Source organism: Chaetomium tenue (genome assembly GCF_020726465.1).
Source record: "Chaetomium tenue strain MPI-SDFR-AT-0079 chromosome Unknown F5144scaffold_6, whole genome shotgun sequence".
Taxonomy (NCBI): Eukaryota; Fungi; Ascomycota; class Sordariomycetes; order Sordariales; family Chaetomiaceae; genus Chaetomium; species Chaetomium tenue.
The window spans coordinates 4,127,215-4,154,450 of NW_027117334.1; the positions used below are offsets into that span (position 1 = coordinate 4,127,215).

At 58.1% G+C, this 27,236-nt stretch overlaps 8 protein-coding genes across 8 annotated transcripts; 4 read left to right on the top strand and 4 right to left on the bottom strand.

Moving 5' to 3' along the window:
* Positions 1-1,763: 1,763 nt before the first annotated feature.
* Positions 1,764-3,516, top strand: F5144DRAFT_540517 (uncharacterized protein; the record flags this gene model as incomplete). The annotated part of the gene is made up of 3 exons (XM_066787145.1): positions 1,764-2,525; positions 2,610-2,997; positions 3,067-3,516. The coding sequence occupies 3 exons, from the start codon at positions 1,764-1,766 to the stop codon at positions 3,111-3,113; spliced, it is 1,197 nt and encodes a 398-aa protein (XP_066640621.1). The 3' UTR covers positions 3,114-3,516.
* F5144DRAFT_519456 (uncharacterized protein) lies at positions 3,010-4,816 on the bottom strand. Its single transcript, XM_066786686.1, has one exon. It carries the CDS (start codon positions 4,539-4,541, stop codon positions 3,351-3,353), a length of 1,191 nt encoding a protein of 396 aa, XP_066640622.1. The 5' UTR covers positions 4,542-4,816; the 3' UTR covers positions 3,010-3,350.
* A 2,710-nt stretch (positions 4,817-7,526) lies between these two features.
* On the top strand, positions 7,527-10,803 carry F5144DRAFT_595993 (uncharacterized protein; the record flags this gene model as incomplete). Its single annotated transcript, XM_066790752.1, has 6 exons — positions 7,527-7,739; positions 7,800-9,361; positions 9,532-9,590; positions 9,624-9,871; positions 10,097-10,235; positions 10,586-10,803. 6 exons carry the CDS (start codon positions 7,527-7,529, stop codon positions 10,801-10,803), a joined length of 2,439 nt encoding a protein of 812 aa, XP_066640623.1.
* A 567-nt stretch (positions 10,804-11,370) lies between these two features.
* F5144DRAFT_375001 (ribonuclease III domain-containing protein) lies at positions 11,371-12,432 on the bottom strand. Its single transcript, XM_066784547.1, has 3 exons — positions 12,310-12,432; positions 11,856-12,150; positions 11,371-11,800 (listed from the first exon to the last, which is right to left on the bottom strand). The coding sequence occupies exons 1-3, from the start codon at positions 12,343-12,345 to the stop codon at positions 11,490-11,492; spliced, it is 642 nt and encodes a 213-aa protein (XP_066640624.1). The 5' UTR covers positions 12,346-12,432; the 3' UTR covers positions 11,371-11,489.
* Positions 12,433-13,721: 1,289 nt separating this feature from the next.
* Positions 13,722-14,496, top strand: F5144DRAFT_584673 (uncharacterized protein). The gene has a single exon (XM_066789636.1). The coding sequence runs from the start codon at positions 13,743-13,745 to the stop codon at positions 14,406-14,408; it is 666 nt and encodes a 221-aa protein (XP_066640625.1). The 5' UTR covers positions 13,722-13,742; the 3' UTR covers positions 14,409-14,496.
* On the bottom strand, positions 14,497-20,672 carry F5144DRAFT_540525 (poly polymerase catalytic domain-containing protein). Its single transcript, XM_066787146.1, has 6 exons — positions 19,610-20,672; positions 18,591-19,559; positions 18,194-18,502; positions 18,021-18,107; positions 15,370-17,070; positions 14,497-15,309 (listed from the first exon to the last, which is right to left on the bottom strand). The coding sequence occupies exons 1-6, from the start codon at positions 20,405-20,407 to the stop codon at positions 14,830-14,832; spliced, it is 4,344 nt and encodes a 1,447-aa protein (XP_066640626.1). The 5' UTR covers positions 20,408-20,672; the 3' UTR covers positions 14,497-14,829.
* Positions 20,673-23,435: 2,763 nt separating this feature from the next.
* F5144DRAFT_470802 (uncharacterized protein) lies at positions 23,436-23,588 on the top strand (the record flags this gene model as incomplete). The annotated part of the gene is made up of 1 exon (XM_066785009.1): positions 23,436-23,588. A coding segment is annotated over one exon (153 nt), but the record flags the coding sequence as incomplete, so codon positions are not given.
* Positions 23,589-24,709: 1,121 nt separating this feature from the next.
* Positions 24,710-26,698, bottom strand: F5144DRAFT_551372 (UV-endonuclease UvdE-domain-containing protein; the record flags this gene model as incomplete). The annotated part of the gene is made up of 1 exon (XM_066787687.1): positions 24,710-26,698. One exon carries the CDS (start codon positions 26,696-26,698, stop codon positions 24,710-24,712), a length of 1,989 nt encoding a protein of 662 aa, XP_066640628.1.
* Between the last annotated feature and the right edge of the window lie 538 nt (positions 26,699-27,236).

Below are 27,236 nucleotides of genomic sequence, written 5' to 3' on the forward strand. Positions count from 1 at the left end.
CTGGGTGTGTTTCCTACTGGTCGATCGTGTTCAGGGACATGCTCCAAGCGACGACTTAAGAAGAACGCGTCCGGCTCCCGAAGCTCAGGTCTGCTACTTTTGAAGTCTGCAGATCACTGTCAACTGGTCCACTGTCATGTCAATGACCATTTAGAGTACGAAGCCAGCCGAAACCACACAGCCTTTCTCAACGACCTGCCCCATGCCATCACATCCAGCTGCGAGGCCGCGTTGAAGCGCGTTCGGCTGGAGTCAGCTCCCAGGTCCGCCGTGTGGGCCAAACATAACTAGCCATCTCGGTTGTATGTGGTGGCTGATCCGTTCACGACGGGCCTTGCGGGTTACCGTTGGCGGGTTGCGACTATGTCTCGGCTGGCAACAGGCCCCCTGGCGAACGACTTCCGCCAGTTTTGACCGTTCCTTCTACATGAAGCAGATAAGGGTGGAGGTGGGTGGCCCGAGACCCAAGGGTCTTGGCCAAGCTCGTTTGGTTTCAGGCATTTGCGCCGATATAGGATGATTACGGCGTAGAGGATGGAGTCCACCGTTTACTGCTGGCCATGTCGTTGAACTGCTGAGGGCCATTGACAAAACAAAGGCAAGCAGCAGTAGGATTGTGGCTCGAAGGGGTTATTCTTTTTATATTTCTTTCTTTCAGGGTCAGCGGGAGTAATAGGTCTCCATGCAGAGGTGAGTCTAGCCATAAGCTGAGATAGAATCAGAGCCCAGGAGGCCAGTGTAGGCAGAAGTGAGTACCCAATCTAAGCTGAGGCAGAGTCTTATCCAGGATGGAGGCCAGTCGCGATCCAACCCGAAGAAGCCCGTTCCAAACCAGGTCACCACTCGCAGCCAAAGATCTTGTGTTAGCTATAAAACTAAGCGAGAAGCCAAACTAGGGAATTCTAGCCGCCAGAAGGAAGCGCTAGAGATGCCGAGGACGAAGGATGCTGAGGATGAATCCATGTCGGGAAGGATTCCATCTCCGCCACACAGTCCACATAACCCACCCAACCTACTGTTGGGGGCCAGGGGCTACAGGATTTCCGGCGTTTTACTGTGCGCAACTCAAAAAAAGAATACGCAAAGTTCCCAGCGTATAATTTGAAGTTCAAAACCTCACAGGTGGAACGGTAGGATCTGTAAACTCGGGTGGCCACCGTGCCGTGCCAGTGGGCCTTGTGATATGAGTAAGAGTTCGGGCTAATAACCTAGAACGTCAACTCAAACCCAAAGCCCACACCACCCGACAATATCCCAGGGGCAGTTGGCGCGGCTGCCGCTCAGCACTTCAGGTGAGCATTGTGATGTCCGTCTGGAGGGTCCGTCTGACCCGTGGCCGGAGCCGGAGCCACTGTAAAACACCGGACCTCAGTACCCCTCCGATGGATGCATTCGACCCATGAAGTAGGCCATGGAATATTCTTGGGTGCCGAAAAAGGCCACGGGGCAGGGGACCTGTAGGGGGGGGGGGGGAGGGGGGGAAACACTGGACGAGGAGAACGGGATATATCTTCTAGGCCCAGCCTCGCTCGTAATTAACCTACCATGTCTTCTTTTCATTCCGGCAGGCAACCAGACAACGGCTTTTACTCACCAATGTGTTTTGCAGTCTCGCCTACACACTACAATCCGAACTTCCACATTTAACTGTGCTGGCACAGTCCTCCCCTACGTCTATCACTACGGAAGGTCATCACTTGTTTGCCATAACTCTTTAATATTACCTCTACCTAAGTTCCTTCCTCTCTTTTTTTTCTGCAAATATGTCCGGCAGGGACACAAGATATGACTCTAGGAATACCGAGGCCCCCAGAATCAGGACAGTCACAAGGGAACCCGGCACTCCGTCCTCCAGTCTCCCTCTTCGCCCTACTGTACGAGCTGTGCCAGTAAATGCAGTCGATGGCAATCCCGATGACAGACGCCCGCGGCCTCGCCGTCAAGAAGCGACACGCCCGGCTGCCAATGCCCAGGGCCCTCCTGCAGGCCCGCCTCAGCCAAAACCTTCGGCGGCCAAGCGGCCCAGCGATTTGCCGCCGCCACCGACGGCGCAACCTTTGAGCATTAAAAAGGACGGCGGACCGGCCGAAAACCTGGCTCCGGAGATGCTAGGAGCCGTGTATCGAGTAATCAAACTTGCGTTGGATACTCTGGAGCAAGATCGTTCGTTCAACAAGCTCATCCATATCGGAGCCACTTGTGTGCAGGATTGGGGTGCGCGAAACAACCCCAAGGAGATCATATATCCGGTCACGCCGAGTAGCAACGAGAGATACCGGAACAAGAAGCCGAGCGATGCGGAGATGGGGAGATGGGTAGACATCTACCTCAAGAAAATCCGCCAATGTTTCCCCCCCATCGATATACGCAGGCTCGAGGACGGTACGCATGCCATGTTCGGCCTAGTCGATTGGGTGCAAGACGCCAAAGAACAATGCTCCAGGGCACGCAAGCCACTGACCAACGAGAACGTCATGCTCCATTGGCACCCGTTGGACTCGGGAGTTATGCGCCTCCACCTCGATGTAAGCGCATTCCCCCCAACCCCCTTCTATCCTACATTTTTTCAAGAGAAGTCCACGTTAGGCTGACCAGGCCCACCAATGCAGACCCTCACGGCAGTGGCCCAAGTAAGAGCGAGCTACCTCAAGGCTAAAGAGAAGGGGGATAAAGACGGTATAAAGCGGTTCGGTACGGACTACAGGGTCTTCCTAGTCGACGGGGCCTTTACCGTGGCCCACGAACTCGTCCACTGTTTTGTACGCTTCCTGTCGGGAGACAGAAAGATTGGAACTCCTCGTAGTCTCCTGCCCAAGGGCTTTGAAGACAGGCCAACGCGCGGAGAGTCGGGCCGGATGTGGGAGGAGTTGGTCTTTGGGGGTTGTGTGACTTACTCGCTGCCCAGTAAGCCAGGCGCTTTCGTACGGTTAATGGTTGAGAAGGATGGCAAGGAGGCGCAGGTCGACCCAGATCACGTCAAGGAGATATCCCAGGGCAGTACGTTGACACCCCGAGAACATCAAACAACTTGTGAGCTACGTGGACTGACAACTCTCCAACGCACAGAACTCAGGTTTCCCCTCAAGACCATCGGAAAGTGGGAGGAAATCTAGCGCAAAAGCGTGTGTGTGGATGGGGATGAGGAATTTCGGAGTCTCGTTGCGGACAACATTGCCGGCCGATGTATCAGAGCTGGTCTCGAAAGGGGGTAGCAGGAGACTGGGCAAGCCCGGCTGGGATGATAGTGGCACCATCAGCAGCACAGAGCAAGCTGTCCGGTGTTGAAACCAAAAATACACATTAAAATCCCCAGCTTTCTCTCCAGTCTCTCCCCAACTCAACAAACCCCCTCAAACCGTCGGCGTCGCCCCCACCTCAATCCTCACCCCAAACTGCTTCGTCGCAGCCCCATAACTCAACCCCACCGCCTCACTCGCATACCCCCTCATCACCCTCTCATACTCCGCCGTCACCCCCTCCACCTCCCCGCCCGCCTCCCTCAACAACCTCCCCAACAACGCCGCATCCCGCACCGCCGTATTCGCCCCAATCCCCCCCGCCGGCGTCATCGCATGCGCCGCATCCCCAATCACCGTCACCCGCGCCTCATTCTCCCACTCCGGCACCCCCGTCGGCGTCGAGCACGTGATCTTCCAGAATGCCGCCTCACTCTCGTTCATGTTATCCACCAGCGCCCTAAACCGCGGGTGCCAGTTCCTGGCCAGCGCCCGCGCCACGTCGGCCGCGGGCTTCCCCACGATGGTGTAATTGTCGTTGGGCGCGGCGATGACCCCCGGGTGGCCGGCGATGGTCCAGCCGAACTCAACATTCGGGTCGTCCATCTCCCCCGGACGCACGTTGGTGATGAGGGAGACGGCGCCGGCGGGGTGGGAGGTGTCGTCGCGCAGGATGAAGACGCCCTCGCCGAGGCCGGCGAAGGCGGCGGTGGGGGCCTGGCCGTGGATGCCGCGCGCGCCGGTGTCGTAGACTTTGAGGCGGTTGTGGGAGAGCTGCGGGGCGGTTTTGGAGCGGATCCCCTCGCCGCCGATGAGCAGCGCGCCGGCGGGGGATTTGCTGCCGTCGGCGAAGAGCGCGTGCACGCCGTCGCCGGAGGGGGTGAGTTCGTAGCCGGTCACTTCGCGCGACCATTCGATGTGCTCCTCGCAGCCCTCGGCGAAGATCTTGCGGGCGTCGCCGCGGGAGATGCCGACGACTTTGCCGTTGCGGGAGGTGAGGGTGGTTTGGGGGGAGGGGGGGAGGGGGATGGGCTCGCCGGTGATGGCGTTGAGTTGGGTCAGGCCGCTGCCGCTGGTCTTGCCGCACTTGTCCCAGAAGCGTTGGAAGGTCTCTGGGGCGAGGACGGATTCGATGGCGTCGAGGCCTTCAGGGGAGAGGCGCAGGCGGTAGCCTTGGGCGCGGAAGGTGAAGGAGGCGTCGCGCTCGAAGATCTTGAAGGGGATACCGGATCGCCGGAGGGAGTGCGCGAGGAGGAGGGAGGCGAGCCCGCCGCCGGCGATTAAGATCGGTTTGGTGGTTGACATGGTGAGATGGTGAGATGGCGGGTAAGAGGTATGGTGAGAAGTATGGTGTTTTGGACTCTTGGAATTGTGTGACTTATTTACATCCAAATTATGTTCGGGATGCCGTCATTTTATATCTTATCATATCGGACGACTAGCACCACCCAAAGCGTCGGTAAAGTATGACGAATATGCAAGCGAAGAGTCGTGGAATGGTATTAGTAAACCATCTACCCGGGCTTACGAATCCTGCGTCGGCGCCCGTAGCCTCCGACCTCCGGCTCGGAGACTTTCCATCATCGGGCGTTCAGTGTGTAATTGTTTAATAATTGGCTGTTTAGGTAGGTACGATGGAAGATGGGGTTGGGGTTATAGCCACTATAAGAAGTGGATATGATTCTCACTAACAAGACACTAACAAGAAGACAGGAACGAAACTCTTAAAAAGTGGAAGCAGGCTCGACTGAATAGTGGAATGCGGCTGCAGATCTTAGTTCGTGGAACCTGACGTTCCAGTTCCCTCAGCTGAATGCGCGAGTCAACCGTCTCAAGTCATCAGAGGGAAATAAAATGATCTAATTAACTAATTTTGTAAAGAACAGGATATCACGTTGAGGGCATGGGCTTTGACACAGCGTATCAATTCTCACTATACACTACTAAGACATATGAGAGCAAGGGCTTCTACATACAGATGCCTGACTTGATTATCATAGAAGATATACCCCAGGCCAACATACTTGTAGAATCACCTACGAATTACAATTGAAAGTTAATGACTGGGGTAAGAAGCCACTGTCTTACTGTTTGTTCCATGAGGCCTCCCTGAAACGATAGATATCCCAAAACAAACAACTACACCCATGTCCACACGAATATTCCCTCCTCCAAGTAATCAAACCTTATCCAAGGCGCGACTCGGCAACTCCCTCTTTCTTTGGCCCATGCTCCTTATCGTCATCTCCGCTCTTCTTAAATCCTTCAACGGCCGGTGCTTACCTCGCCCCAGTCTAGCTTACGCGAAGGCTTCTAGAAATAGGCCAAGAACGCTCCGTGCCACAACACAGCTATGATCTTTGTGCTTTTCTGGTCGTGATCGCCGCCAAGGTCGTCTTACAAGCCATTGACACAAATACTTTGTACCCAAGCCCACGGTCATGATTTCCCTCGCCAGAAGACGGGGCACGCGCGAAGGTACCTATTACTGCATTCTCTCAAATGCCTAGACAATCTCGATTCTACTGGCCACAGTCGGCGCGTGTGTCCGAGTGATATAGGTCTCATTTCACCACCCTTCCTTCATACCTGCCACCCCGTTGTTCTAGGTACTCGCAGTCCCAACTGTCGATTACAATTTCCTTCATAATCATCAATTACTTCGTCTAGCAGGCCATCTGAACCGCCAAGCCCGGGCATCTCATCTCAGCCGAACCCAGAAACCTTCCGTCCCCGCCAGGCCAAGCACCGACTCGACGAGCTGGATGCCCTCTGCGTGCCCTACGCGACTACGTCCCTGCCGGTGTTGAGCGCGCACTGACTCAGTATCACGGTATTGATATGAAACGGGCTCTCACCACGGGTGTTGGTGGAATACACAGCAAGCGTTGGCAGCAAGGTGGGTTTGTCTGTCTAACAAGATGCATGGGACGGTCGGTGAAGCCGACGAGCCTCGGAGTGGATCATGGAGCCTGGGGAGGGGGTGGGAAAAGTGGGCTGGCTGGGCATCACGGAGCAGGAGTGCTGTGGGTGGTGTTGGCGGAGTGTACTGTGTATGTACATGCATTCACACATGAGTGGGGGTAGTTGGAGCTTTCCACAGTGTTGGGGGGTCGGATGAGGGCCCCGAGGAAGGGTTCGGTGTGGCCGGGTGTATTTCGTTGAGGGAAGTTTGTGGGTAGGGATGGAGATGGGGCCCAATGGTGATGGTGGAGAAGGGGAGTCGAAGCTGATAAGTTGACCTGAACTGGAGAGGACGATGGGAAGGATGAGCCCATAATGGAAGTGAAGTCTGCAGAGGGGACGAGGCAGCGGAGCAACACCCTGGACAACGAAGCAATAGCATAACTAGCGCACAGGTGGATTCAATATTCATTGCGTATACACTGCGAGCTGAGTGCCCCATGCAGCCGTCCGCTAACCAGTTGCAAAACATCGTATCATCACGCGCGCTTTTAGCGGTTTAATACTTTTCCAAAATTAGTAGGGCTCTCGTCAGTTGGTCGACTTGCCCAGACGACCTGGGCATCATGCAATGGCATCATGCAATGCCGACGATGGATCCCCAGTCGAACCAACCCTCAGCTCCTGGGGCCGGGACGAACCGGCTTTAACTAGCGGTTTCAAGCCTTCCAGGGTCGTCGTGAAGTGGCCCCCGTTGGTGGTCGCCAAGAAACCAGTGAAAAACCTAGCAAACATGGCTCCAATGCCCACCTGCTGCATCCAAACCCCTTTTCGGCAGTAGGTTGGGTTCTTTCGTGCAGCCATCTCATGCCGGGAATCCTCGATTCGGACAACGTCTCCTGCCGGCCAAGGCCACTTGCCGGGGAAGCTGTCGGGGGCTGTGAGGCTTCCTTGGAAATTCCTCATTGTTCGCGCTGCAACCGTACCATGTGCTCGGAGGACGAACCGCACCAATAGCGTCCGGGGTCGTGGGGCTGTCGTTCCGAGTTCCGACCCCCCTGGTCGGTGGTTGGGTTCTTTCCCGAGGCAATGGAGCCGAACTGAGACCTTCTTCCATGGTCGGAGCCGGGTTCCCTGCATGGAATGCAACCTCACCCTGCGTGGTACGCTGCCGGGCTGTCAGCGAACAGTGGACGCCAACCCCGCTCCCAGCACCTTCGGAGGAGAATAATATTACCTAGGTGTTGGGGGGGGGGGGCTTCAGGGGGAAGCAAAAGATACAAAAATGGCGCGGAAACCCTGATGTTGAACATGCCGCCTGTGTAACCATCACCGTCCCCCCCCAACCGGTAGTTTTTGTCCCAAGGTTGACCCCCCCAACCCAGTATGGACCAACCACGCAAGTCCCTCCTGTCCTACCTCCTCGCGGGAGCATCCCTGCTGTCTCAGCTCCAGCAGGGCGCCCTCGCGCACGACCGCCGCGCCGCCGCAGGGACCCTTGTCCCTCGCACCTGGGAGGGCAAATCGTACGGGTGCAAATGCTATTTCGGCGACGACTGCTGGCCGGTGGCCAACCAGTGGGCGGCGCTCAACACGACCGTGGGCGGCAACCTCGCCGTGATCGTGCCGCCCGAGGCGGCCTGCCACAACACCTTCGAGGGCACGCTGGGGACCATCCCGACCTACGACGCGGCCGCGTGCGCCGACGTCACGGCCAACTACCCCAAGGAGCAGTGGATCAACGACCAGGACGCGACGCTCATGTGGAAGTACTTCACCAACTCGTCGTGCGTGCCGACGACGGACCCGTCCACGGCCTGCACGCCGGGCTACTACGGCACGTACGTGATCCGGGCGAAGGACAAGGCGCACATCAAGGCGGGCGTCGACTTTGCGCGCGCGCACAACCTGCGCCTGATCGTGCGCAACACGGGCCACGACTTCATGGGCCGCAGCACGGGCTGGGGCGCGCTGGTCATCAACACGCACAGCTTCCAGGACGTCGAGTTCACCAAGAGCTGGGCCGGCGGATCGTGTGGTTACAAGGGCAGCGCGGTCACCGTCGGCGCGGGCGTGCAGGGGCGTGCGCTGCTCCGGCAGGCGGTCGCGCAGGATCCCCCGGTCACGGTGGTGACGGGGGAGTGTCCGACCGTGGGAATCGCGGGCGGCTTCGTCCAGGGCGGTGGCCACGGTCCGCTGACCACCATCTTCGGGTTTGCCGCGGACAATGCGCTGTCGTTTGATGTGATCACGGCCGAGGGCGAGTACGTGACGGCAAACGCGAAGAAGAACCCGGAGCTCTTTTGGGGGCTCAAGGGCGGCGGCCCCGGTTCCTACGGTGTTGTCGTCTCGGCGTCCTTCAAGACCTTCCCCGAGCACCAATCGGCGGGCGCGACGCTGTACATCAACTCGACGCTCACGAACGACACGGGGGTGTTCTGGGAGGGCGTGCGCATCTTCCACAGCCACGCGAACTACTTTGTGGATAACGGCTTGTATGTGTATTTCTCAGTCGGCCCCGGCAGCCTGCGTATCCGCCCCTTTGTGGCCTACAACCAGACGGCCGCGGAGCTCGAGGCCGTGCTGGCGCCCCTGAAGGCCGATCTCAGCGCGGCCGGCGTACCCTTCTACAGCGCCCCGGCCAACCAGTACGCCACCTTCTTCGACCTGTATCTGGACCTGTTCGAGGACGAGATGGCGGGCGCTCCGACGCTCACGAGCGGGTGGACCTTTGGGCGCACCGATATCGAGGACAACAACGACGGCATCATCGAAGCTTTCAAGACGGCGCTCAGCCCGCGCGCCGATCTGGTAAACCAGGGGTACATGGTCGGCCACCTGTTTGGTGCGGGCCATGCCTCCCAACCCGCGGGCATCAGCGCCACGAACCCGAGGTTCCGCGACTCGTCCGACCTCCTTCTCTACCTCATTCCTCTCCCCACAGACGCGACGTTGGAACAGAAGGCGGATATCCAGGATCTGCTGACCAACACGGTGGATCGGGCGATGAAGGACGCGGCGCCGAACGGGTGCGCGTATGTGAACGAGGCGGATCCGTACCAGGAGGATTGGCAGAATCACTTCTGGGGGCCGACGGTTTACCCGAAGCTGCAGAGCCTGAAGCAGGCATGGGACCCGAACGGTGTCTTCTATGCCTTGTCGACGCCTGGGACAGAGCAGTGGGATGTTATTGAGTACGGGACCCGGCTGTGCAAGCGGTTGTAGGCGAGTCCAGTTTGGGTATCTTGTTTTCCTTTAGTAAACCATGTTCATAGCTGTCATTAAGTCTTGATTCCCTCTTCCAACCGAACCTGCTGCTCTGATTGTGACCCGCGCCTCCCTGGTAACGCCCCATCTCCCCCCGAACGCCACGAATCCCCGGCAACTGGAGTGGTGGAGTCTTGTACGGTGCCGTTCTTGTCCCCCCTGGCGCGGGCCTCGGCCGACGCGGTGCTGCTCAAGTCGCTTGACAGCATGATGAAGCTCTTGTCGGCGTGGCTTGGGCGCAGAGCAGCGAAAAGCGCACGGCGTCGAGAGGCTGCCTTGGACGGTCTCGCAGTCGTGTTGGCCCCGTCTTCCTGCCCGAAATTGTCGTCGTCGCCCGTGAGGCTCAGCCGCTCGCTGAATCGGGGTGCGACTCGGTTGAAGAGGGGGCGGAAGGTGACAATAGACGCGCAGAAGATGCCCACGTTCGGTTCTATCACGCCGTACAAGGCGCTGCCGACCTTATCGTACGTGCCATCCTTGGATCGGGAGGACTCAACGACGGTAAGGAGACGGAGGATGGAGAAGATGCAGGCCCTGTCTGTAGTGTCAGAAGGTGGTGTGTTCGGGTAAGTAAACAACAGGTTTGTGATGGCAACGTACATTCCGCCAAAGGAGAGGACGATGAGGATCAGGAACTTTTGCATCCAGGGGAGGCTTAGGTGCCGAAGAATGAACAACGGAGCGACTAGGACGAGGAAGTCCATGGCGATGGTCATGCCAAGCTGAGCATAATACACCGTGGTTCGATTCAAGCAAACGGCGCCCTCGACGTTAGAATCCCACAAGGCGTGAAACGGCTTGCACAGGCTGAGGTGAATGCCGACCATGGTGAGTGACTGGATCACGAGAATGGCGATAAGGGCGTAACAGAGCGTCTTTTCGAACCGCATGACGCTGATCCGGACATACTGGAGCAGGATGGAGAGCTTGAGGGTCATGTGGGTGAGGATGTAGAAGATGATGCCGCCGATGCCGACCTTGGATTGCTCGACGAGCTCCCAGTCCCTAACCTCATCGAGGTGTCTCCCGAATCCATAGATAACAGCTTTGACGGTCAGAATAGAACCGAAGATGAAAGCGAAGACCAAGGAGCTGAGGACGGGGGATGATCCGGCCTCCACATCCAAGATGGCCCAGAAAGCCCAGAGGGCCCAGACGGAGGGAAAGCTTGCTTACAGGCACCCATGAAACCGGACATGGCGAGGGAGCATGCCATGGCGCAAACAATGCAGTAATCCTCGATAAAGCGTACTCCCACTATAACCCGTCGTGTGTACATCCGCAAAGCGACTGTGATGGCGGCGATGATGGGCGAGATGATGATGGCCGCAGCCACTCCGCCAGCGCGGGAATCGTCGTATCCCATTGCAAAAACCAGATCTCTCCGGCAACCTGAGCCTGGAGAGAACCAACCCCCCTTGGGTGATACCTTGGCGGAACTCGGCCTCTCAGCCAGGTATCTGCGTGCGCGCGGGCGAGAAAAACAAAAAGATGGTCGATGGTTGTTGCATCTGGTGATTTAAAATTTCAATCGGTTCATGGCGATGGATGAGGTGGAAGGCACGCCTGGCATCTTGTGTCAAGTTGAGTGCGCAGGCGTCCATGCACATGAATACTCATCGGGCGATATTGGCCTGAAACTCAAGGGGGGGGACATTCAAAAGAAACAAAAACCCAAAAAAGATGAGTGGCGGACGCCCCCTCGCTCCTGAGCTGCATGCATTGGACGCCATGATCGGGGGATTTTCGCTTGCGTTCCCCGGGGCCATTCTTGGATGCTGCCCCCTGTAATGGCAGTCTGGAATCGATACCCAAGCCCAATCAAAAATTAATGCGCACTCCATTTTGCGGGGACCGGTGAGTGCTTCCTGACATCTCCGGGCTCACTCAGCGTTGGGCGCCCGCCATTCGTTGATCCAAGCTTCGCTTCTGTTGCCTCGGAACCTTGCCCCTGTTCGGGCTCCTCAAAGTCCGGGAAACCCGCCGGGTTTATTTGAAGCTATTCCCAACCCATTAACGCCTCTCAAGCCCACACCTAACTGCATGTCGTATCGTATCGACGACGACCGTCCTTCCAACCTCCTATCCTAGTTTCGTCCAGATCGGCCCCCCTCCTCCTCCGACGGAAATCGAGGGGACCACTGCCGACTGTTTCTTGGAGCATTCAATGCCCAAGTTCCGAATTACTGACTGCACTTGATTGAAGTCTTGTCTTGAGTCAATCCAGACAGCTCCTATCAGCGCTTCCACTGTCGATGCGAGGGTGACGCGGGAAGCTTCTGCTCCTTTCTGAGATTTATTTTTGATGATGAACCTGTCGAGATCCAGTTGCTTCGCGATGGCTTCGAGTGACTTGTTTGATCCGATGTCGGCCAGCAGAAAGCTGCTCTCATCTGCTTCACTTAGTGCACGCTCTGTTGGAAAGGGAAGCGGTAGTAATGTGCTTGCCCGTCCCGGTGCCCTCCGCATACGATCGGACCCCAACATCTAAGCGGATGAGAGCATCCCCAACCAAGGCGAGTGGTTTGTTCCCATGAGCATTCTGGGGCGTGACTGACGGGCCCCCTCCGCGTGTTAAAGTAGCCTCGTCCAGGAGCAAAGGGTTGGAGAAGCGGTACCCCAGGATCTCTTGGAGCTCAGCGTGGTGCGGCGTATTTGGAGTTTGTGTCTCTGTTGAGAAGTTGGCAAGGAAGCGAAGGCGTGTGCCTTTAAAGTGGTCAGTCACATCCATGATGTATCTCGACTGTTAAAATATCAAAATGAAAACAAGGTCGTGACGATGGCATCTTTCCAGCATGGGTATCAAACTGGATCTGAAGTCGAACATGGTGGAGGGCTGATCGAGAATCCAGGTGGGGGACATGTGAACACACAGAAGTTATGAAAAATTGAAAATGCATACCGTGGCTGCTCCTTCTTGACGTAAATGCAGTCGCATGGCTGAATGTCGTCTTAGAACCGGTCCGGAAAGATGTGAATGCCATTGCGCCGTTGCTGGTAGCTGTCTTGGGAAGTTCCAAGTTGGAGCTGGCGCGGTAGTATTCGCGCTGAAAAATGTGCCCAGGCTGGCTTCAAACGGAAATTAAGGCCGCGGATTGGTTCTCTCGAAGCCGGCTGCAACCTTCTCAGATGGGACCAAGCCCACTCTCTAGCCAAAAAAAGTGAAGTCCATTGACTCGGTCTTTTGTTTGATCTATTCTGCTCGGATTTCTTTACTTCTTCTTTTTCTTGATTTTCTCCATTCTTCTCTTTTCTTGGTTCCCCGTCTCGCCTTTTTTTGGTCAGAGGGTTAGTTCAGTTAAAGGAAACGCATCGTCTCCATCCAGTGAGTGCATGGTCAACCCTGTTCCGTTGAATAAAGCTCCGAGGATAGCTCCCGAGTTCCCGAGCTCCCCCACCTTCCCGTCTAGCGTAGCTGTGCCCCGCAAACCCCACGAATATCACGGGGCCGGGAGCAAAGAAATAAATCATCTGCTCTCCGATCCGCCAAGACCAAAACAATCACGAGATTTGCACTCGCGACCACACCAACCCCTCAATCTCAGAATCGTCGCGCTTCCCGCCGGCGGGACAGCATATTGAGCGCGACTCAACTGCCAGTCAGCCCATCAACAAATTACAAATCTCACTTTCAACGATAGGTACGGCAACATCACAGCCTCCCGATTTTCACATCAGAGCGAACTGAATTTGAGCAAACAAAACACCAAAACACCAAACCCTCACTCACGCGAAACACCAAAACCCTCACACCCAAACCACCAAAACAACAACACCACCATCACCACCCCAACAATGAACCTCCCCTCCCCCTCCCCCTCCCACCACCGCCCTCACCCTCACCCTCACCCTCACCCACCCCCATCACCCCTCCTCCACCACCCCTCCCTCCCCCTCCCCCTCCTCCTCACCCCCCCCCTCCTCCTCACCCTCCCCACCCTCCTCCTCCACACCCTCCACCTCCTCCACGACCCCAACCCCTACCTCCTCCTCTCCCAATGCCACGCCCACTCCCTCCTCCCCGCCCTGCACACCCTCCTCCCCTCTTTGCTATCCACCCCGCTCTGCTTCCTCCTGTCCCTCACCCAAACCGCTTCCTCCCCGGGGCATTGGGCGGCTGCAAGCTTTGCGGTGGTGGGGGCGGCGGTGGGGGCGTTGGTGACGGTGACGGGGGTGGAGGCGGCGAGGGTGGGGGGTAGTAGGGGGGTGAGGTGGTTGAGGGAGCCGGGGTGGGGGTGGGTGGTGTGGCTGTTGATGGGGGGGCCGGTGGCGGGGGCGGTGGTGTGGCAGGTGGGGTGGGTGCCGGTGTTTTTGGGGTGGGGGAGGAGGGTGGTGATGGGGGGGAGGGGGTTGGATGGTGGGTTTCTGGGGGGTAGGGATGGCGCGGTGGTTCGGGGGATGCGCCATGTGAGGGTGCGCGCGGACGGGGTGGCGGTGCCGGTTGCGGTGGCGGTAGGGTTTGTGGTACCCGGGGTGTTGGTGCTGGTGCTGGACTCGGCGGTGGCCGTGGGCGTGTGGTTGCTGTTCCCCGTGTGGGTGTTGCTGGTGCGGCGGGCGGTGCGCGTGCTGGTGGTGCGGGTGCTGGGCCGGGAGCGGTGGGGTGGGAGCGCGCACCTGGAAAAGAGCCGGGCGGCGGTCGTGGGCGTGTACGCCGTGCCGGTGCTCTGCTCCGTGCTGGCGCACGCCTACCTCATCTGGGCGTTGACGCAGCCCGACGACCGCCGCGAGATGACGCGCTCGATCCTCAAGGCCATGATGATCGACACCTTCTTTCTCGGCCTAACAATCCTCTACTGGGTTTTTGTCGAGGCCGGGTGGCGGACGGCCCTTCTCATGGTGGGGACCTCCGTTGTGCTGGGTCCTGGGGCGGGGATCTGCGTTGCGTGGGTCTATCGGGAGCGGGTGGTCGATCTGGATCGGAGCGTGACGGTGGTGGCGGTCGGGTCCCGGAGGCCGAGCGAAGACGCGGATCCGTCTGAGGAAACCCCGCTGTTGCGGTGAGGCAGAGAGACACGGAACGAACGGGCAGGGGTTACGAGAGGGGAAGGAAGCGCGGGATGAGCAAGGCGAGCAGGACCAGCAACACAAAGCAGCGGCCGAAGCATGTTCTATAATGTCTAAACGATGTACACGGGCTTAGAGATCCCGTCACGATTAATGTAATGCCGACAGCGAAGCTACGCCCCTCGTGACCTTTTGCCTTTTGTGTCGTTGATCGTTGCCCACTCCAACACCCCAGTCCGCGGCCCCCAACCACAAAACGCCACCAAGCAAGTCCCCGATATGCACCCCACGCGCACGTGGTATGGCGACATGAGCGCCCCGGATGGTGCCACGGGGGCCCGAAACTATTTAAACAAGAAAAATCCCACCACACAAGGCTGAGTGCATGTGGGGAGGGAACTCGCAGCGCAGCGCTGCATCACGAGATCTCACTGGTCGGAAACTGCCCGATGTCCGGCCAGCCCGTGAATGACGCCCACGAATCCATGCCAAAGAACTCGGGGCCGAAGTTGAGCCCGTCGGGCAGCTCCTCAAAGGCATTGCTACCACTCGTCACGGCGCTGGCCTGCGATGGCGCAACACCGGCCGTGCCGCCGTGCACCGCCGACTCGGCAGCCATGGGCAGGCTCAACGCTACCATGGGGCTTATTGACGAGGGCGGCGGCATTTGGAGGGACCCTATGCTCGGCTGGGACCCCGGGGTCGGGTTCGGGGTCGGAGCCATGAGATGCATGCGACTGGCGGCCGCCGCCGTTTGGTCTGTTGTTGGAGCCGGGGCTTGTGGTGCCAAATACGGTGTCCCCGTGCCGGGCCCCAGGCTGCGAGTGCGGCCCATGGAACCGGGCGGTACTTCCGGCAGGGACAGGCCGTTGGCAATAAGCCGCTCAATATCCGCTTGCTGTGTCGTCGTCAGTGAGTGCCCACTCGCTCACGCAACCGCGCAGTCGAGAAAACTTACAATGCTGGCAGACGCTTGCCCAGGGGTGGACTGCCGCGCCGCGCGAAGGCAGACGCCGGCCAGCTCCTGGACGCGTTCTTGCGTGAAGCCCAAGCCAAACTCGCCGTTATCTGTTTGTAATCCGTGATACAACACCCTCACGCAGTGGAACGCGCACCCGGTGAGGTCTAAATCAGCCACCGGGGGCGTGGTGCTTGTGCTGCTCAAGCTCAACAACTGGGACATCATGTCGGCCATCCGCCGGGCGTGCTCGTAGCAGCTACGGCGGCACTGCATCACAAAATGAGAATCTAGCTGCTGCAAGGCAGCGGGGGCAAGTGCGTCCTTCAACCCTGGGAGAAAGAGGCGGTACAGGTCAAGATGACACTGTCTCCACAGCATATGCGTGGTGATAAATATGTTAAGCCGGGTGGAATAGCTCCGCAACCGGAAGTTAGCCTCGTTCTCACGGAACGAGACCGGCAGTCTCGCCTCGAACACCTCGAGCTCCGCAGCGAGCTCGGCCAGCTGACCCGGCAGCATGGCTAGCGTATCCGCAGACGGGGAGGCCGCCGCTCGCGATGTGCACTGCAGGATGCGCGTGCGCATCCAGTACAAGCGGATATGCAACGCCATGAGGCCAAGCACGTCTGGCAGTGGCGGCACAATACCGGTTGCGGGGTCGGGGTCCGGCGGCCGGAGCGGTTCTGTGGGATCGGGTAGGTCAAAGTCAAAGTTGCGCTCGTTGCACGGGAGCTGTAGCGGGATCTGCCGCTCGGCATCGGACCAGATGGCAACATCCGCCTGGCCCGTCGCGATGGACGCGTCGATCATGTAGATGGCCCACATCAGGCGACGGCGGGCTTCCCGCGCGAGAAAGCAGAGCTCCGTGTTCTCTTGGTATAGACGGAGAGCGGTGGCGAACCGGCTGGCGATGGCGTGGAGCATGAAGGCGCTGGAGAAGCGCTTGGAGAGGATGCGGTGCTTGATGGCCAGCACCAGCGCCTGCAGACGGGAGATGGTGGGCTTTTCGAGGCCGGCCAGGCACAGCGAGACGGCCTCTTCGACGCATCGGTTGCCGTAGTCGACCATCCCCGGCCCGAGATCGGTCAGGAGCGAGGTGATGCCGACGACGGAGAGGACGAGGGCACGGTCCAGCGACCCGGCGTGGTAGAGCTCCATCAGGGAAGGCCGGTGCAGGAAAGAAAACATAGCGACGTGGTAGATATGGCGGAAAAAGTTGTCAAAGGCCTTCATGGCTAGGGCCTCGTCAGGCTCAGTCGGGTCGACGTTGGCCGTGGCAGGGCTGGCGTTGCTGCTGGAGGTGGCGTAGTCATTGGGTGCGCCGGGGCCCGAAGGCGCATCGATATCCATGCCGGAGCTGGGAGACGGGGCCGCGGCGGGGTTCGGCAACGGCAGCGGGAGGGAGCGCTTGCCAGGCCGGTAGACGCACTCGAGACGCTGGGCCCGGCAGCGATCACAGCTCGGCATGGAGCCGCTACACCTAGCCTTCCTGGCATGGCAGTTCTGACAGGCCTGGCGCACGCGGCGGCGCGGCACCGAGATGGCGGTGCCGTTCCCCTCGCCCTGGACGACCTCGACGCCGACATTCTCATCGTAGGAACAGCTGAAGCCGAGACGTTCACAGTTGGTGCAAATACCGCGTCGACCGTCACACCGGACCTTGCGCGCACGACACGTGACGCAGGTGTTTGTCCGTTTCTGGGGTCGGGGTGAGGTACTCATGGATGGGCGGTTCCCGGTAATGGACAATGCCTGTGTTGATGGTGGCTGCTGCACTGTGCTGGCGCGCGGCCCGGTGTGTCACCGGCTGCGATCACCGTCGACAATTGTGTCACGGTTCGTTCCCGAATTGACCTGAGCTCCAGCTCGATCTCGCAGTCGGTTTCTGGTTGAATGCGCGGGCGGGTCTGGTTCCCGGATTGCTGCAAACATTTCGCTATCGCCAGAAAAAGGGGAGGTTTGCTCAGCCTGTCGTTTGTTCGGATTTGCCGATGTCAGTTGCTGAGTGGTTATGCAGATCTCTCCGACGCCGCCCGCGTTGTTGCAGGTGCCTTTAGCCACTGGAGCCACTCAACTTTGGCCTTGCGGGTTGTGGGGTTCAAGGTTCCCAGATCGTTGAGAACGGAAGGCGGGAGAGGAACCCTGGGAAGAGAGAACTGGAAACCCTTGAGACTCTATCAGCCTATCAACTTGCCCAGTGGCCTGCGCCGGGAACGTGGTGGGCCCGCTTGCTGGCAAGCACAGCGGACTGGTCTCCCGATCTCCTCCAAGCCTCTTGGCGGTGGAGCGGGCCTTGCAACCGCGCTCCTGCGGCGACATTTCAACAAACGGGATTGGAACAATCACATGACGCACAGATGCCGAGCACATACCGGCATGACTCCATGACTCCATGGTAAGCAGCAAGCAATGCACAGGGAAAAGTATCTTTTATTCTCTACTTCGTACTCCAGCAAGTCTCAGAAAGTAGGCACCTAGTGGTCAGCATTACAAGCAAGGCCGTGAACCGTAAACCGAAACAGCAAAACCAGCAAGCAGACAGAATATCTGACATGCCAAACTCCCTCCCATCCCAAACACCATACACCCCCGGGTCCCGTAACCTACCCCTGTTACATGCGAACCCGCAGCAGATACCGCAGGCGGACCTGCTTGACGTCGTAACAAATGTACTCGTTGTAGTACAGACCGGCATTCGGCACATTAGTGGCTCCCGGCAACACCGACGTGTCAGGCTGTAAAGCGTTCGTTAGCGGGCTGTTTGGTGACACCAAAGTCGGCGAATTCTGCAGGCTAGACACAGCCTCAAACACGGACTTACCATTTTGACACCTGCCAAATCGGGGTGGACACAGCTGGCATCCTTCCACTTGCTGGGACCGGTGGAGCCCTGGCCCCAGGTCGACACCATGCCCTTCTTCTCGGCATCCTCACCCGCAGTGTACGAGGCGTTGACCAACTCCTGCATGGGATCACCCAGCTCAGCTTCGCAGAGCAGGAGGAGCGCGGTACCGCCCGAAATATACGAGCAACAATAGTTGGCCGACTTGGACGCCATGTCAGCCAAGTAGATACCCTTGCCGAACATGTAACCAGATACTGGTGCTTCTGGCGGCGCGATGCGAAGTCCCTAAAGCGGTACGAACCGACGTTAGCCATGTTTTTGAGGCCGAGGGGGTGAAGGCCCCAGATAAGAATACAACGCCATCTCAACGTACCTGGCTGAGAATACCACCAAAGTTGGTACAGCGCGAACCGTGCCACAGCAAGCGGCGGTTTTGGTTCATCTTGCCAAACTTGCTGTCGTCAAACCGCTGGAACTCGTCTTGACGCTCAATGCGGAAGATGGCCTCGACATTATAGTAGTGACCGTGCGTGGCGCCGCGGCTCTCGACCAAGTAATTCCTTAGTTGGGTGAACTCGTTACCGGTAGGGTCCAGCGGCGTCATTTCCTTCATATTAAGGCCCTGGAACTGCTTGTCGAGAGCATGAACCTCGTCCTCGGAAGCCTTGTCCACCTTCATGATGAGCGCAGCGTCCTTCATGTCACTCAAGCTTTCCAGAAGTTCTATTTCTGACTTAAGCATGGCCTGGGAGCCGATAACTGGAGGGCGGTTGCGACCAAAGGCGTGGGGGATCAACGAGTAGAAGGTGTTTGAGAGCTGTTCGACGGCCGAAGCGTACGCCATGCCGTAGGTTGTTTGAGCACTGGTGGGGTCGTCGATGAGGGCGGAAAGGTCCTTCAGCGTTTGGAAACCACGGGTGATGGTGGCCTTGCTGAGTTTCCCGAGCGGTAGCTTCTTGGCGTCATAGTTGAGGGCGGACATGGCGGCATTGAAATATTGTTGGTTGAAGATCAGGCCCATGAGCTGCTGTACAGCAGGCTCGAGTTTGGACTCGGGCGCTTTCCGGTCACTCGGCTTCTTGCCTGCCGCCGCTGCGTCGTCCGCGTCGTCCTCGTCGTCCGAATCGTCGTCGTAGTTTCTCTCGATGAACGCATATTTCCCCGGCTTCGGGTCCTTGCCGCGATCCGCCCAGGACAGCGTCGATTTGTCCTTGAACTTCTTCTCAAACTGTCGCATCGCGGCGTCCAAAGTGCCCGTGGCTGCAATCGCAGTCTGGCCGCGTTCTCCAACACGGCCCCATCGCGTCCAGGTCCGGTAGATACCATTGGGGTCTTCCAAAAGCTACTCTTCCGTTAGACAAGACCTCAGAGAGCGTGGCTTGTGAATCTCACCTGAATGCGATAGAACTTATTGTTGTTGTTCGACGCATTTGTCTGGTTCAACGACGCATCGTAAATAACTCCGGCATCGTCGATGTACACTTTGGACGTGATGAACGGGCAGCCTTCATCGAGAGGGATCTGTAGGGTTTTTCTCTTGGCTACTTGACCTTCGCCCATGGCTTTCTCGGCCTTGGCTGGCTTCTTCTTCTCCTCCTCCTCCTCCTTGACATCGGTGTCAGCTGCATCATTCGCGTCCGGCATGTCGACATCATCGTCCGCCTCCGTCTTCACAGCGGCCGCCTTGCGCCCTCTCGTTCGCTTGGGCTTCGGCGCAGGCTCAGTATCTGAGACATTATCCACAACAGGGGAAGGGGCACGCTTCCGCGTTCTCGTGCTTGTTTTAGCCGTACCGCTGGCCTGGGATGACGCCGCGGGCGCCGCCTTAGATGCATCGGGCTGAGTGGAATCGTCATCGTCCTGGGACGTGACCCCAGGCGCGTAGCTATCCTCGGACTTTTTGGCACCGCTTTGCTCGCAGGCCGAGAGCCAGTCCAAGCTGACGATGTGGATGTCGAGTGATTTTGCTTTGGTGACCTTGGGGGATGGCTTTTTGTAGTCGCTCTCGGTTGCCACGAGGTGTGTGGCATCGCCGGTCACGCTGGTGGCCAAGGTCGCGCCGAGGGTCTCGGCTCTGGCCTTGATGGCTGCGTGTGTTGCGCCGGGGAAGGTGCCGCTCAGGACGATCGTGCATCCTTCCAAAGCCGGTTTGGCCGGCGCGGCGGCCTTCTTTCCCCGCTTCGGTGGCATCTTGCTCGGGTTGTGGTAATTTGGGGTGGGTCTCGTACTGGAATGGAGTAAGGGGGTTGTTCGTTCAAGGTCAATTGGCTGTCTCGCACAATCGAGAATGACCAGATTGGTAAGAATGCACACGAACCTTGAACGGAGGAAATAGTGCCAACAGTGGGCGGTGCAATTGGGAGGAATTGAGAATGCTGAGACGAAATCTTGCTCAAGAAAGTGCGGTCTTTGACCACGTAAATAAACCCCCAAATAAATTTGTCCAGTTCAGCAGCGCGCCGTGTCGAGCAGGCAACAGCGGGCCCTAGCGAGGTTAGAGCACCGCGAAATCACGGGACCCCAGCGACACCAGCAGGCAACCAGGCGCGAGTCCCACAAAATGTTAGGCAGCTCGACCGCCTGCCTCCACCACTTCGAATAAAAAACGAATTTCCCGGCAAGCCACGTGGGACTCGCCAAGCTGGCCCTTTTGACATCAACAACTCCCAATTCTGCCAATCTGCAAACCATCAGGCGCCAAAGCCGACCCAGCCTCCTTTCTTTGAGAGAGAGCTGCTTCCCTTGTGAAACAGTTGTCCCACCGTTCTGGCGCTCTTTCTTTTTCCCGAAAGCTTCAAGCTGGGGTTTTCTCAGTGACCCAAGCTCCATATACCCAGCGCCACGCCGTCCCTCGCATCTGTCAACCGCCGGCGAGACATATATCGTGTTACTCAAGGAAACTTCACTTTTTAAGCGTTGTCTTTTCTAACTCCCGGGCAACTCCGCGGGGTATCATCTCGGTACCTAAGCTCGGCTTTCTGCTTGGAAAACACACGACATCTTCCCACCCCATACATAAGCCAAAGCCTCATCCATCAGCTCACCCCTCTAAGTCTCGTCCGACTCTTTGGCGATGGCGTGATTGTCGACACGGGCATCGTCCTAGCCCCATCATGAGTCACCACTCTGAGCGGGAAGCTGGAGAGGAAAACCTTCCCGTTGTAGGAGGAGATGGCCGCAGCGCGGTGTTAACTTCTGGAACTGGACATGTCCGGGGCCAAAGACCGCTCGGTCAATGCTGAGGCCGGCCTGGGAATACCAGTCCGGACAACGACCACGGGGATAGGGCTCCCAAGTGACGGTGGCAGGGCGTCCGTGGGAACACCCGCTGCGATTTCACACCTTTCACGCCTTGCACGCCTGCTGGAAGAGACCTTCGAGTTCCCCCCTTTTGCCGCATCCCTCTACGATCGTCATGCAGGTGAGTCTTCGAGTCCACCACGAGTTAGAGGCCCCTCAGAGCTTCGATGCCGAGGAAAGACTTTCCGTGATACACGGCCAGGAGCACCATTCACGCTTGGTGCTCCGTTCTCATGAAACGGTCAGACCCGCATCATTCTGGCATAATGAAACTGAAGAGATTAGGTACGTCGGAGGGCACTTGACAACCGCCTAACTCACAACGAGGATGATCCCACCACTGCCATTTGTTTGGGACAGTGCAGCCTGATCCCCAAACACAGTCGCGGCGGTGGGCCGTTCTTGGCATCGAGAAGCCGCCTCGGTATGAGCTGGGCACAAGAATAAGGCGAGGGTTCCTAGCAAAAACGGTTGAAAGACGCAGCTATGAGAGCGAAACCGATTCGGAGTCGCATCCAGAAAGAGCCCCCGCCGTCGGGACTGTTCTAATTTGGTCAAGTTGCGCTTGGTGCATGCATCGGGGCTGCATCTGCATGTCGAGGCAAGATCCTGTTTCCCTGCTCAGCTGTTTCAGCCAGACGCAATCACCGAAGTGTGCGCTTCCTCGCGTCAATCGGGGATGGCTGTGGAGATCGAGCGATCCTGACTTCTCTGTGGTATTGGGGGCTTCGAACCTCTCGCCGATTTGCTGGATGCTTGAACCCCGCCACGATCATGCGATAAGCTGCGCAACCTGCATATTTCGGATTCTAAAATTGCAAACCCCGATGCACCAAAGGAAAACAGCCCAAACGAGAAAAAGCCAGCCAGCCAGCCAGCGAATTCGGAGGCCGGCACAATTCGGAAAAGTGTGGGACGGTGGACCAATCAGCCAGCATCGATCCTCAAAATTTGACAGAAGAGTCTCGAACATCGAGCCAACATGATGACGTAACTCATTTTTTGGCAGTCCGGCGGCCGAATGCGCCAATTGGAGAAGTGGACGGCGCAGACGCCGGAAAGACATTTCATCATCGTGCCTTCCGCTTTAGGTGACATTAAGGCCGGAACCTGGTGTGCCAGGGCCGCGCCATGGCAGGGACGTGGCAGCATGCACAAGTTTTAGAATCCCAGAGTTCAAGCTGGAATGGGATGGGGCCGTAACCCTGGCTTTTTCTCGGCGAACCCTATATGTAAATATGTATAAACATCGAGCTGAGCATCCATCTGCGAACGGCGCAACCCAACGCAACCCAAAAACTCGCCAGCCGCCACGCCGCTCGTTAGCTTCAAAATCTGCAGTAGGGAGTTCCCATGCTCGCATGAGTTCTTAAGACCTCGGCATCCAGGTCCCCGCCACGGAAACCCACTTAAGACATCACCACTCACTCATCTCGACATCATCACCCGCGGTCTAGACTGAGCGGTCAGTGCGCTAAAGGTGGTGACGCCACGACCGATTTCGATCGAATCTGAACTATCATTGCCTTTTTAAACAAAGAAGAGGGCGGCCGCATCGCATCCCTTTCAACAATCTCTGGCGATTATCATTTTGGAGATCCCTCTTTCGAGGTACGACAGAGAGATTCCTCAGGGGCATGCATAATATTTTCAACGCAGTGGTCTAACAACCACCCAGATAAGACCCTATTTCAGTCCAGCCAACCCCAAAAGGGCAGCACGCCATCAGGCCACCAAATCAAATCTCACCTCGACCAACACATCACCTCGCAACACCACAAGCAAGCAGTATAACCACCCCAAAAGGCAACAGCGCAAAAGGGCAACAAAACACCACCACCACCACCACCACCACCATCCAAGGCACACCCCTCCAAACCCGAAACACACCAACACCAGACCAAGGAAATCAGAAAACATGTGCGGCACCCGCATCAGCTACGCCTGCCAGACGACGCTTGTCTCCCAGTCTACCACCTGCGGCTGCGAGCGTGTCGTGGCCCGCGGCAACAGCACCCTCTTCTGCGGCACCTGCGCGCACCCGCGCTGCAAGGAGCTGCGCGGGGAGGTTGGGGCGGCGGCTGCGGTGGGGAGTTAGTTGAGAGGCCTCTTGGGGGTTGGGAGGGCAGGGGGTGGGAGTTGGGTTGGGTTGGGTTGGGTGGGTTGAGGGATAGGGGGTTTGGTGGGTTGAGGGATAGGGGTTTGGTGGTCTGGGTAGAGGGGTTCTGATTCTTCGGTGTTGGGAGGGATATGCCTGTGGGCGGTCCTTGTTAGGTGGTGGGGTTTTGGGCGTTGGAGGTTTTCTGCTTGTGGGGGATGGGGACGGCGGCGTTTTGTTTCCCGTTTGGGGAGGGTGGGTAAAAAAGAAAAACAGGGGGTGGTTTCAGGATGGGAGGTCTATCCTAGACTGACTGGTGGCGGCGTGTCCGGGGCCGGCCTGGAGCTGGGAAGGAAGGATATCACATTGTCCATCATGATCCGAGACATGTACAAACAATCTACAGACACGGTTGAGATCGCCAGGCCAGGTACTGCAATTTGGTGCTGTGTTTCAGTTGGCGAGACATCGACGCACACAACATTCGATATCGGACATACATATGTACATATCGGGATACACTGCTCCAACGGCCGCCGATCACATGTAGCGCGGTACCGGCAAGCTGGTACCCAAGCCGGAGGATCGGCACCGGCCCGGACAGGGTGCTCCAACCGAGGCCTGTGCAACGTCGATCGGTGGCGAGATCAGAATGTATCGTTCGGTGTTTGTCTGGTGGAGATATCCATCGTCCTCGCGCTCCTTCAATATCAAGTGGACGGATATTCAAAGCGGGAAATTGTATACGGGTACATCCATCTCGAGAAGGAAAAAGATAGTGGTTGTGTGTTTCAGCTGTCCGAGATTAGGGGATTAGTCGTATATCCAATTACACCTTGCAATCAAGACATTTCTTTTCCCCTGGACTCGCTTTGCTTGAATCCCAGTTACTCAAGAAAGCCAATAAACGCTAACCAGCCGTGACTATTACCCGTTGCCCCGTTGGTATCACATCGTGTATCGCCCATTGCCGTGGGTTATATGCAATAATCAAGATCCCCCGAACCACAAACAAGAGCAAGAACAACAAAACAAACAAGACCTCCCCCCCCAAATACCCCATCCACCACAACACCCCTCAACAATCCCCCTCCTCAACATCCCCCATCGTCAACGCCTTTGCCCCCCCCCCTCCGCGCAGGCTTCAACCAATCCTCCCTCCCCGGCGGCCAATAGACCCTCCCCTCGGGCCCGCCCATCGCATAATCCTCCTCACTGACCACCCTCCCCCCCTCCACCACCACCTCCTGATCCTCCGCGCCCGCGCCCACATCATTCAACTCGACCGCCTCCTCATCCGGCGCCCTCTTCCTCTTCAAATTCCTCGCCGGCTTCTGCCTCCTCTTCCCGACGGGCGTATGCTTCGGCGCCGCGCGCGACTCATCCATCCTCTCATGCGGCACCATATCCCGCACGCGGTCAAACCCGGGCAGCTTGAAGGTGCGCATCAGCTCGAACACGGCCTGCTCCTTGTCCTTGGCCTCGATCATGAGGTCCATGGTGGGGGGGCAGGGGGGCAGGGTCATGACGCGCGGGGAGTGCTTGCGGCGGTCGCGCGGGGTGACGGCGCCCGGGCAGGGCTCGCTGTAGTGCATTTTCTGGCGGATGTTCTTGCGGGACCAGGTGGCGGCGATGCGGGATTGGAGGGCGGGGTGGGTGATGTCGAGGGTGCCTTCGCGGCAGTGGGCGGGGTCGAAGATGATGTTGTGGTGGTGGTAGTCGAGGACGAGGGGGATGTTGAGGGCTTCGCAGACGGGGAGGAGGTCGTGCACGCTCCAGCCGACGTCGTCGTTTTCGAGGACGAGGCGGGCTTGGATGGAGGGGGAGAGGCGGGCGTAGTTGGCGCGGAAGCGGTCGAGGGTGGCGGCCTTGTCGCCGTAGACGCCGCCCATGTGCAGGATCATGACGGCGTCGCGGTTTTGTTGGGCGGGGAGGTTGAGGAGGGTCAGCATCTCGTCGTGGTATTCTAGGTCGCGGATGGCGGCGTCAACGACTTCTTTTCGGGGCGAGCCTAGTTGGGTGTACTGGCCGGGGTGGGTGGTGAGGCGGTGGCCTAGTTCGGCCGCGACCTTGCCGACCTCGGCCAGCACCTCGGAAGCGAAGTGGGCCAGCTTGTAGCCGTGTTCCTGGTGGCTGGCAAAGGGAAACATCTCGGAACTGAGGCGCATGAACTTGATGCCGTACTTGTCGTTCCAGCGCAGCATGCGGATGATATCCCGGGCATTGGTGAGGCCGAGGTTCTGCACGAATTGCTGTCCTCGCTCAATGGAAGGCTCCTTGGACCGGTCTGGTCGGTTTTTGACTGAGTGTTCTGGCTGGGACGGGTCGGTGAGCGGATACCGATGGTCGATGATGGAGGACATGCGGCAGGTCCGAGAAGAGAAGACGGGCGTCTTCGCTGAGCGCAAATACGTGTTGAGACATGCGTAGCCTAACCGACCTTTCCATGGTAGGGGCAAATAATCGCTGTTGACTGGCGGCGCTCTGGCGGCACCCCGTTCGGGGATGTCGGGTGCCTCCTCTGGGGCATCTATCCTAGAAGTCTCGAGGTCTGGGCCTTGTCCTCCGGTGATGTCTCTGGCGAAGTTATCCTTCTCCTCCTCGTCCGGGGTTGGCAGTTGTGCTCCATTTGCCGGCTCTGCTGTTGGTTGTGCTGTCGGCTCTACAATCCTCAGGGACGCTTGTCCGAGAGATTCAGAGTGGGCTGCCTCCTGGATGGCGGCCTTCCGTTGCTTCGAGAACTCGGCCTCCTCTTCAAGCTGCAGCTTCTGCCTCTTTGTCGCACTCCTCAGCCGACGCTCCATCCTGGCGAGCCCCTCGATGGCAAGGCGCATTTCCTCCTTGAGCGTGTCTTTTTGCTCTTCCATCTTCTCACTGTTTGCATCTTCGTCGTCCGGAGGTCTGAGCCCCAACATGTTTCCGGCTGTCGCCTTCATAATGTCATCGGGCTCGAGGGTCTTCAGGCCCCGGCCTGACCTGCGGAGGTGAACCTGGGGACGGAGAGCGGCGTCGACATGAATGGATGCCAGGTCTACCCCGCCGGAATCTGGTGAAGGGGATGACTGTTTGGACTTCCGAGGCATGGTGGAAAAGAGCCGGGTCGCGTGGTGGGCGTGGCGGGCGTGGCGGGCGTGGTTGGTGTAGGCACGGCGAAAGGCGAGGTGTGGTGAGGAGAACGAGGTCACTACACAGGGGGGGAGGGGGACGCGACGGATGGCGGGTGGTGGCCGGCTAAGGGAGAGGGGGAGGGCGAGAAATCCAAAACACAGCGGGGCGGTAGCCGATATAAATGCTGAGATACTGTGCGACGCGCGAGGAGAAGATGATCCGGATATTGGCGAGCAGGCGAAGAGCGGGAAGGGGGCGGCGGTTGTAAGGGTCATCCCCTCTATATTTTACGTAGCAATTACCGAACACAGTGTCGTTCGTGTCCGGAGTGTGGTGCCCGTCGGAGCAATTGAATGCAATGGATCGGAGTACTTCGTATTGAAATTGGGTAGGCCGGAGATGGAGGGTAACAAACTCGCATCAAACACACGGACTCACAATTACAACGCGGGTCACACTTTCCCGGCTCGCGCATCCGAGACAGATCAACAAGCCTTCACGGGCTTAAGAAGG